This window comes from Salvia miltiorrhiza, chromosome 2, assembly GCF_028751815.1.
Source record: "Salvia miltiorrhiza cultivar Shanhuang (shh) chromosome 2, IMPLAD_Smil_shh, whole genome shotgun sequence".
Taxonomy (NCBI): domain Eukaryota; kingdom Viridiplantae; phylum Streptophyta; class Magnoliopsida; order Lamiales; family Lamiaceae; genus Salvia; species Salvia miltiorrhiza.
In genome coordinates, this window is record NC_080388.1 from 60,636,710 (window position 1) to 60,647,576 (window position 10,867).

Here is a 10,867-nt window from a genome sequence, read left to right on the forward strand (position 1 = left end):
GATGGAGGGAGAAGCCGATGTGGCTGAATGCGGTGATGTCATCATAAATTGGAGAAGAAGGCGGAAGAAATTTAGAGAAAGATCTGTATTTGTATATGACAAAAACTTGTGAGTTCTCCCTCACCATGAGCTCTTCCTTAGAATAAGAATATTTTTTTAAATTATATAATACTTTATTAATTATTATTAATCTAATTAATGCTAATTTAGGTGATTCTCACAGCGCACGCGAGACCATCTCTTTGTATATTTATGCGTCAATAACTCATTTTTAAATTGGAGATTACTATTATCCGTCTAACAGGTTCTGAATGATTTAGTGGGACATATAATTTGTCCTTGTTGTGCATTACCCTATATATTGGGTCATTATATATAGCAGTTCATATTTAATTTATCCAATCAAGGCGAACACACTATCAATTTACTTTTTTAGCCAATATAACTTACAAAAACGGAGTCATAATTGACAGCTTATAATCCACGAACCAAGACATTTTGAAAATTCTGTGTCTATCTTCTTTGAATATGACTCCAATGTAGCTAGGTATATTATTAAAGTTTGGATGTCATTGTTGCATAACATATGCATCTTTCGTGGAAGTGATTCCTTTGTATTTTTGATTATGAATGCAATAATACACCTCAACAAAGCAAGTGGTAGGGAACTGAATTCCAAATTGAGGTTTCATTCACCACATCAACTATATCATTCTATTAATTAATTAATGCATGTCGAATATAATATACCTTTTTTATGATCGACACTAAAATAAATCACCACCCAATATACCCTTGAGTGTCTTGGATTGGAAGTAAAGATGTCAGCCTTATTTGCCTCCCTTCATAAACTAGAGCATGCTAGGCATCTAACTCCAAAAAAAGGTTCCACCAAACAATTTTTTGCCCAGCTCTAAAGTCACCTGCACAAAAATATTGATATCTACTATTCTAGTATAGTCCTTTGCTATTTGTAATTAGGCTACCCTTTTAAATTAGAAAATTTGTTTGTTGAGAAAACAAAAGTATTCCAAACAATATTTTTACCGCTAAACTATCATCTTCCATCACTATTATTTAGGGCTGCATTATTTTTCAAAATTTTGGATTAGTTTTAATTTGCATATAAATATGTATCACATGTTTTTTTCACTCATTTTCTAGTTCACAATAAGATTTTTTGAATCTTGGCACAAAAAACATGACATCTACAATTTGTGTGGTTTACAATATCAATCAAAATCATACAAAATCACACGTTCGTAGATTAGTCCCCAATCACCCTTAAATGATATTGTTTCATCTTTTGCAATTTTTATAAAATATTTGACTATTTTACAAGTACTTTTTCCCGCAATTATATCATCTTTAATATGACCGAAATAGACCAATGTTGCACCACATAATTTTTTTTTCTTTTGAAGTTTGCACCGCATAATTTTTGAATGTCATGTTTTTGATGTTATGATTTAAAAGTCGTTCAGTAAATAAAAATAAAAATAAAAATAAAAATAAAATAAAGTTCGTGCAGTGAATCAGAAAATGAGTAAAAGTGATGTTATTATATGATGCCGTTGCCCCATCAATTAATATAAGGGATAATTGCGTGAAAATACACAAATTTTGCAAAAAATTCGTATTTGATGCGAAGTTAGGATTTTACATTTTAATACACTAACTTTCGTTGTTGTCCAAATTTGACACGACTTAATTCTTAAAAATTCAAAAAACAACCCCCTTTTTGTAAATAATTATACAAAGACCCACTTATGTTATTATTTGGGACATTTAAACCAAAACAAGATATTTCCTTATGGTGTTTTCTTTTAATATTTGATCCGCGCCTAAAATGGTTTAAAAGAAAACATCATAAGGAAATATCTTGTTTTGGTTTAAATGTCTCAAATTATAACATAAGTGGGTCTTTGTATAATTATTTACAAAAAGGGGTTGTTTTTTGAATTTTTAAGAATTAAGTTGTGTCAAATTTGGACAACAACGAAAGTTGGTGTATTAAAATATAAAATCCTAACTTCGCGCCAAATATGGATTTTTGGCAAAGTTTGTGTATTTAGATGCAATTTTCCCTTAATATAATTACTATATCCAATAAAAATGGTCAAGATTTTGAGTAGGGATGTCAATCGGGCTAGCCCTATCTATCGGGTTCCGGGTTAGTCGGGTGCGGACTAATCGGGTTGGAGATTTTTTCGGGTTGTAAATCTTCAACCCTAACCCTAAACTTTCGGGTTTCGGGCTAGCCCATCGGGCTAATCAGGTTAAAGGCGTAAAAATAAAATTATCATTTATATTTTATTATTCCTAATGATCTAATGTATAATGTATAAAATATACATAGATATTAATATATAAATTATATAGCAAAGTATGAAATGCAAAAATATAAGATATTCAAGATTACATAAACAAAATTATATTAAAATGAGATAGTAAAATTTAACATGTATCAATGCACTAGAATCAATCTGGATTATTACTGAATAATTAGTGGATTTGTCATGCACGTCTCATTGACAGAAAAAAAAAAAATGGTATCACTTTAAAATGAGATACTAATAATTAATTTCTAACTAATGAGATACTAATAATCAATTTCTACAAAAAATCCGTAATTAATTTCACTTTTTTTAATGAGATTGCACACACACACACACATATATATATTCTAACTAATTAATTTACTTTTTTTAATGAGGCTAGCTACATATATATATTTAAGCAAATACCATAGATCTAAACATAGCAGAAGTTGTAACTGGATGCATCAGTCACAATTCCGTCAGCCCATCGGGTTTTCGGGCTAGCCCTATCGGGTTCCGGGTTAGTCGGGTGCGGGCTAATCGGACTGAAGATTTTTTCGGATTGCGATTTTTCAACCCTAACTCTCTAATTTTATCGGGTTATTCGGATCGGCCCACGGATTTCGGGCTGCATTGACATTCCTAATTTTGAGAAGGACATAGTGATTTCGCTAACTCTACAGTCGTCACAACATTACTACTATACACAGAAAAACAAATCTAAACTTGATTCATACGACCATTTTATGTATATTGCACACACGTGCCCTACCAATATAGTTTTTCACTTGTAATATTGAATGTGAAGAGTAGAATAAATCAATATAAGAAAGGTTAAGAAATAAAAAATGATGTTATGGTTGCGAGAAGGTTCCACTTTATGTGAGGGTGAAATAATTACTCCATCCGTCCACAAAAAAAAGTTTCATTTGGAGTTTGACACGAGTTTTAAAAAAAATGTTAAAGTAGATATAAGTGAGATAAATGTGCAATTTGTAGGTGTAGTATTAGTACAAAAAAGTAAAATTAAAGTATATTTTTAGTTAAAAAGTAGAATAAAAGTACAATTTATAGTTAAATGTAAGAGAAAATGTATGATGTGATGGTTCAAAAAGGTAAATGAAACTATTTTTCATGGAAAAAAAAGGGTAAATATGACTCTTTTTTTGTGGATGGAGTGAGTATTAAATTAATTAGAGCATTCACAACGAGGTGGGAACATGAATTTCGAGCTGCTTCGATGCCGCACTTTCAGGATCGAAGCTTGACCCTCCTCCTCGCGCCTGACTATAACCCCGATATATATGGCGTGTGATATGCATGCGTCAAATTAAAAAAAAAAATCAAAAAATAAGTTTAAACGATTTTTTTCGGTTGAATTTAATTTTTTTATTATTATTATTTTGATCATTGGCAATGGTCTTCAACACAATTTTTTTTCTTCTTTATTTTATTTTATTTTTACTCCAAAACAACTCTCTTTTCATTCTCTCAGCTTCTTTCTACACCTCCTTTTCACTACTCGAAGTGTTTGAAGGGCTCGAATGGGACATATACGTACAACGACAAAGTTGAGCATAATGACGAAGGCTATAGGCCAGAAAGCAACGAAGTGAGACAAAAGGAAGGACAAGAAAGTGAAGTCATCAACGGGCGGAAAAAAGGTGAAATACTATGACTCAATGAATCGAGTTGCAAAAGGCATCGAGCTCTTTAGCCACACGTGAAGCTTTCGACTTCTAATTTTCTCATGCAAGAATTGAAAGTACACAATCAATTGTTCGAGAAAGTCATGAAGCGTCAAAAATTGATTGATTTAAATTTTAATTATTAGTATATTTTATTTTAATTAATATTGTAATATTAAATTTTTAATTCGAACGATAAAAATAAATTTTTTAGAGCCTATTTTGATGCTCCTTGGTGTGGAGGGGAGGCTATTCAGCGGTAACACAGCATCATCTAAGGTTGGTGCGTTGTTTGTGGCGTCAGCATATGAAAATCAACGTCACGCCAAGTATATATAATCTCTTCAATCTGCTGCCCCCAATTCTGACTTCATAAAGGCTGGAATTTTTGTCACAAAATTCAGAATAACAATAGTTTGCTTGCTTACTATCTAGTGCTTCCGGAATCGCGTTTTTTTTTTTTTTAAATAATAATCGGTTTCTTTTCTTCTTCTTTTTTGTCTCCCTATTGATTAGATCGTAACCTGCCAACTTCTGGTGCTCGGATTTGTAAAGGTGAATAAAATAATTGAAATCGAATTGATTCAAACCGATATACTATAGTTTGATTTGGTTGAATTTTTTTTAAAAGAATTTGTTTTTTCGATTAGATTTGGTTTAGTTCTGTAAAAATCGAATAAAACTAAAAATCAAATTATATTTATATAATATATAAATATAAATATAAATATAAATATAAATATATACATATATTTCTTATATATAAATAATACTCCATCCGTCCCCAAAAAATTTGTCCCAGTTTTTTTTTTGGGTATCCTCCAAAAATTTGCCCCAATCTCTTTACTTTATATTTTTATACATGGCTCCACCATCAACTTTACAATTACAATCCTTTAAACATTATTTTTGTATATGACCCTACCAGCAAACAATTTTTTACCAGCTTTTATTAAAACATGTGTCGCTCCCCTTGGGGCAAGCTTTTGAGGGACGGAGGGAGTATATACTTATTGATATATAATTTTGATATTAAAATATACTCCCTTCGTCCCAAACGAAATGTCATGTTTCTTTTGGGCACGGTTATTAAGGAGCAAGTTAATTAGAGTATAAGTGGTGTTGTGCAAAGTTAAAAATTTAGTGGGTCCTACAATAAAGCACTTATTTAGACACATTATTATCCCTTATTTTTTCCCAAAAATGAAACAAAATATTTCGTTTGGGACAACCCAAAAAAGAAAACATGACATTTCGTTTGGGACGGAGGGAGTATATGTATAGGGTTTGATACTAATGAGATTGCTATTTTTCATGAGATGTGAAACTAATGAATAAGCTTGTATATAGTGATGAAATTTGTCGAGAATATTTGATGCACGGTCCTTATCAAGTTATGATGCCCAACTCTCAAAAGCAGATTGATAAGTGTGGTAGAAGGTTTTTGCTTTCTTGGTATGATCAATTTCGGGATTGATTGGAATATTCACCTTCAGAAAATACCATATTTTACTTTCCTTGTTTTCTTTTTGTCAAGACAGATTCAAAGTATGGAGTAGGGATGGCAATCTACCCGCGGGTAACGGATATCCGCGAAAACCCGAACCTATTAGGGTGGGTTTGGATACCATTTGATATCCACGGATAGTTTCGTGGTTGCAATTCACTATCCATTTAGTTCGTGAGTATGGGTTTGGATACTTACTATCCATACCCGCAAAACCCGTTTACCCGCGAAAAATACCCGCCAATTACCCGTCAATTATCCGTGAATTAATTACCCGTCAAATATGCACAAAAAAATTCATAAAATATGGGCTTTGAATATATATTTTGAGATTATGGACTAGCATATTATATCTTAAAATAGGCCCAGACAGAAACTCAAACAAGACCCCAAACTCTAATAGTCTAATTTAAATTTGAATTTTGTTGAGCAATTATAGAATTTTGTTGGATTTTATATTTTAGTTGATGAATTTGAATTTAAACATTGTTCTTTGTGGATTTCAACATGTGGATTTGAACTATGTTATTTGTGTTGATTTTTTTTCTATTAAATTTGTTGTAAATTTATATTTAAATTTTGTTTCGTGAGTATCCGACGGATAGTAGGTGGCGGGTATCCGACGGATAGTGGGTATCCGACGAATAGCGGGTGACGGATACCCGCCGGATAGCGGGTTCGCGGATACCCGACGGGTAGCGGGTATCCGCGGGTAGTGGGTATGGATACCATTTGATACCCATGGATAGTTTCGTGGTTAAAAACCACTATCCATTTAGTTCGTGGATATGGATATGGATAGTCACTATCCGTCCCCGTCGTACCCAATTGCCATCCCTAGTATGGAGGCAATGCTTTTGTTGTTGGTGGCTTTCGAGCTTGGAAAAGAGTTAACAATTGGAAAAAAATGTGCTTTTCTAATCCATGTAGGAAGTGCTCCCAATTCTGCACATAAAGTAGCTGTGAAATGTTGTCTTGATTTGATGAACTCATTGCAGCACATTGGCAGAGTTGTTGACAAACAAACACCCGAGTTAGTTAGAAAGAATAGATTACAAGTAAAAGCTTCAATTGATGTTGCTAAATTATGTGCTCTTTTGGGTATTGCATTCAGGGGACGCGATGAGAGTCCTGACTCTCATAATCGTGAATTTTTTTTAGAGATTTTAAAGTACACAGCTTCTTATAATGAAGAGGTAGCTTCAGTGGTGTTAGAAAATGCTCCTAAAAATGCTTTGTATACTTCTCATTCAATTCAGAAAGATATCTTATCTGTCTATGCAAGCAAAATTCAGAAGTTCATTCGAGCTGAGATTGGTGATGAAAAGTTCTGCATCATAGTAGATGAATCTCAAGATGAATCCAAAAGAGAACAAATGGCTATTATTTTGAGATTTGTTGATAAGGATGAGTTTGTTCATGAAAGATTTTTCGACATAGTTCATGTGGAAGACACCAAGGCAGCAACTCTGAAAAACAAAATAAGTGGAGTTCTTTCTTATCATAATCTCAGCATTCAAAGTATTCGAGGACAGGGATACGATGGTGCTAGTAACATGAGAGGAGAATGGAATGGTTTGCAGGCTCTATTTTTGAATGAGTGCCCGTATGCATATTACATTCATTGTTTCGCTCATCGACTACAGCTGGTATTGGTTGCTACATCTTAAAAAGTTATTCCTATTGAGCATTTTTTTTCCCAACTTCTTATTATTATTAATGTAGTTGATTCTTCTGCGAAGCGCCATGATCAATTGCAAATTGTGCAGGCTATTCAAATTGAAGAGTTGACTTCAACCAATCAGCTTGAAAGTGGTAGAGGAAAAAATCAGATTGGAAGTTTACAACGTCCAGGTGATACACGATGTGATGTTTGATTCAACTCATTTAAACTCTATGCACAGCTTACTTAAGATGTTTGATTCTGTTATTGTGGTACTTGGTGAGATCATAAATGATAAAAGTGCTACTTCTAGAGCTGTAGCTGATAAAGCTTATGATGTGATGATGTCCTTTGAATTAGTATTTGTCTTGCATTTTCTTATTGATTTATTGGGAAGAGAAAATGATCTTTGTAGAATGTTGCAGTGCATATCCCAAGATATTGTTAATGCAATCGATGCAATATCGAATACAAAAGAGATCATCCAAAAATTCCGAGAAAATGGTTGGAGTGGGTTACTAGAAAAGGTGAGGAGGTTTTGTGAGCAGCGAGATTCCTGACATGAATGGTGTGCATCGATCAAGTAGAGGTCATGCTCCGAACAATCCTATCACGTGGGAGCACCATTATCGAGTCGACATCTTCTATGGAACAATAGATTGCATATTGCAAGAATTGAGATTTAGATTTAATGAAGATGCAATTGAGTTGTTAAAGTTGAGTTCATCTTTGGATCCACGACGTGGGTATGAATTGTTTAATATTGATGATATTTGCAAGCTAGTTGAGAAGTACTATCCGGCTGATTTTTCAAGTCAAGATAAGTTGCATCTTAAGTATCAACTCGAACTTTATGAGCTTGACATTCGAAAAAGTGCACATTTTCAACATGTTGAGACACTTCCTGAATTATTTCAACTATTATCAAAGACAGGTAAGTCAGCCATTTACTATCTTGTTGACAGGTTGATTAGACTTATTTTGACTCTTCCGATTTCAATAGCAACATCAGAACGGGCATTCTGCGCTATGAAAATTGTGAAGACAAGGTTGCGGAATAAAATGGAAGATGACTTCTTGTCTAGTTCTCTGATAATGTTTATCGAGAGAGAAATTGCTCAGAGCTTTGATGTTGACTCAATTATAGATGAGTTTGATTTCATGAAAACTCGTAGATTGCAACTTAAAATTGGTTGCAAGTGAATCTGTAGTTCTATTATTTATTTGTATAGTTATATAGCTTTTAAGATACTTTTATAAATGAAGCTATATATTTTTTATATTTGATTGTGTAATTCTAAATAATTATTTCAAGACTCGGTCTATTTTCTTTCCTAAAAATTCATTAATTAAATTCTTAGATTCGTCCCTGGTATCAGGGGCGTAGCCGCGGGGGGGGGGGGGGGGGGCTGAAGCCCCCTCCCAAATTTTGAGTTTAAAATATATATATATATATGTGTGTGTGTGTGTGTGTGTGTTTATATTATAAAAGAAATTTGTTTTATAAAAGTTGATTAGCTTGTTATATTCTTCCATTTATAATTAATTTAAGGACAATTGTGTATTTAAAACTATATAATCTATAAAAATATTATACATTATTATCACTATTATGCTTGTCTTTTAATAGAAAATGCCTAAAATGGATGGAATGCCCAAAAAAAATTTGTTTGCTATTATTACTATGCTTGTCTTTTATTATTATTGATTCTAGCTTGTAATTTATTGAAAATATATAATTTATGAAAATATTGTTTGTTATTATTGTTATTATGCTTGTCTATTAATAAAAAATGCCTAAAATGTACTAAATGACAAAAAAAAAGTTTGTAATGTATTGAAATTAATTTGTAATATATTAAAACTATATAGTATATGAAAATGTTGTTCTTTATAATTACTATTATGCTCGTCTTTTAATAAAAAATGCTTTAAAAATACAGAATGTCCCAAAAAGAAATTGTAATGTATTGAAACTAAAATTGTAATATAATCTATGAAAATGTTGTTCTTTATTATTACTATTATGTCTGTCTTTTAATAAAATAATGCCTTAAATATACGGAATGTCCAAAAAAAAAAATCTCGAGGGCTACCGCCCCCGAACCCCCATGTAAGTTCAGCCCCCTCCCAAATTAATTCATGGCTCCGCCACTGCTTGGTATGGCCTCAAATCCCAAATTAATTCCTGGCTCCGCCACTGCCTGGTATGGCCTCAAAGAATTGGATTTTTAAGATTGAAAAGAGGGTAAGCTATGAATAATTAAAAAGCTCAGTTTCCTCACATATATATTGGTGGAATTACTTATTAGTACTACTATATTTTACTGAAGTGTACGAAATGCTGATATACATGCACCACCACCGTTTATGAGCATTGATCGTAAGTATTGTTCACGTGTAGTTCATGTTTTTTTCCCTTTCAAAATTTACAACTTACATACAAATCGAACTATAATTTAGTAATTTTATTTATTTTTTGAAGTTAAAGGTGAAATAAATAAATCAAGTTTTAACTTTTATGTTCTAGTTTGTACATTTAATAATTAACTTGATTTGCCAAATAACGAAGCGCAGTTCAGTTAATAAGACGCTTCCCCTTTAATTAATAGATCAGGACTTCGAGTCACAAAAAGAAAAATGTAAAATTATTATTAATCATCTTTCTAAAGATAAAAATAGAATAATTAACCTCGTCCAATTTTTTTGAGATATATAAAAATAATTAACGTTTATTTGTTATATAAAAATATAAAAATATAAAGATGACTTTCCAGAGCTCATTGGTTTTAGGTAGGCTGAAGGGAGGTTCACGGCGACGGCGTATAACCGGCCGTGTAATCTCCCTTTCTGCTTATTGGGGGCTACCCCTTCGGTTTGTTTGTTTAAGGAGTGTCAGTTTCTGGCGACGGCGTCTCACTGGCCGAAACTGTTGCTTCTTCTCTCTTCGGGAGTTTGGGCTGTTTGCACCGACTTTCTTCGGCTTTTTCTGGTTCGGTTTTAGGTTCGCGGGAGTACTTACGGCGACGGCGTATAACCGGCCGTAAGATTCCCTTTTCTGTTTTTTGTGTTGGGCATTTGGCGACGGTGTCTCACCGGCCTTTTGCCTTCCTTGTTTGTTTTTTGTTGTGGGCTTTTGGCGACGGCGTCTCACCGGCCTTTTGCCTACTGTGTTGTATCGTTTTTTGTTTTGGTCTTGTTGGCTTGAATCGGGTTGGTTTGGGGACGATGGTTAGGCCGGAGTTCCTGAAATTTCCCCTTCCACTCTTCCTTCTCTTGTTGTTCCTTGGTTGTCTAGACGGGTACTCTTTTTCCTTCTTACGATTTTTCCCTTTGAAGTTTCCGTAGGAAGGTTTTAATGAGGCTCGGTCTTTAGTCTGCTTTTTTGTGCTTTCAAGAGTTTTAAGTTTTTCTGTTTTTTCTTCTTATATATAATCGTAATTTAATATTTGTTGTGTGTGTATATGTAACGATTTGGGTTTGCCATAAACTAGATAATCATATCAATACAGACATTTTTATTTAATAAAAAACAATATGCCAAATATTATTGTTATTAAAATTTAAAGATCGACTAGTATGATAAAATGGTCAATTTGGCATATTTACCTATACCACTTATGCAACAACTAAAAAAAATAGGCCTCTCGACGTCAGCACTATATGACCATTCACACATTATAATAGG

General features: G+C 33.0%; 1 protein-coding gene across 1 annotated transcript; it reads left to right on the forward strand.

Annotated features, from left to right (window-relative positions):
• Positions 1 to 6,304: 6,304 nt before the first annotated feature.
• Positions 6,305 to 7,739, forward strand: LOC131009829 (uncharacterized). The gene is made up of 2 exons (XM_057937235.1): positions 6,305 to 7,122; positions 7,421 to 7,739. The coding sequence occupies exons 1-2, from the start codon at positions 6,305 to 6,307 to the stop codon at positions 7,737 to 7,739; spliced, it is 1,137 nt and encodes a 378-aa protein (XP_057793218.1).
• Positions 7,740 to 10,867: the final 3,128 nt, after the last annotated feature.

Bases quoted from the DNA above. Each gene is read 5' to 3' on its own strand.
- LOC131009829 (XM_057937235.1), top strand. From the start codon at position 6,305: ATGGATATGGATAGTCACTATCCGTCCCCGTCGTACCCAATTGCCATC. The intron at 7,123-7,420 runs GTATGCATATTA...CTCTATGCACAG, and splicing joins CTATTTTTGAATGAGTGCCC to CTTACTTAAGATGTTTGATT.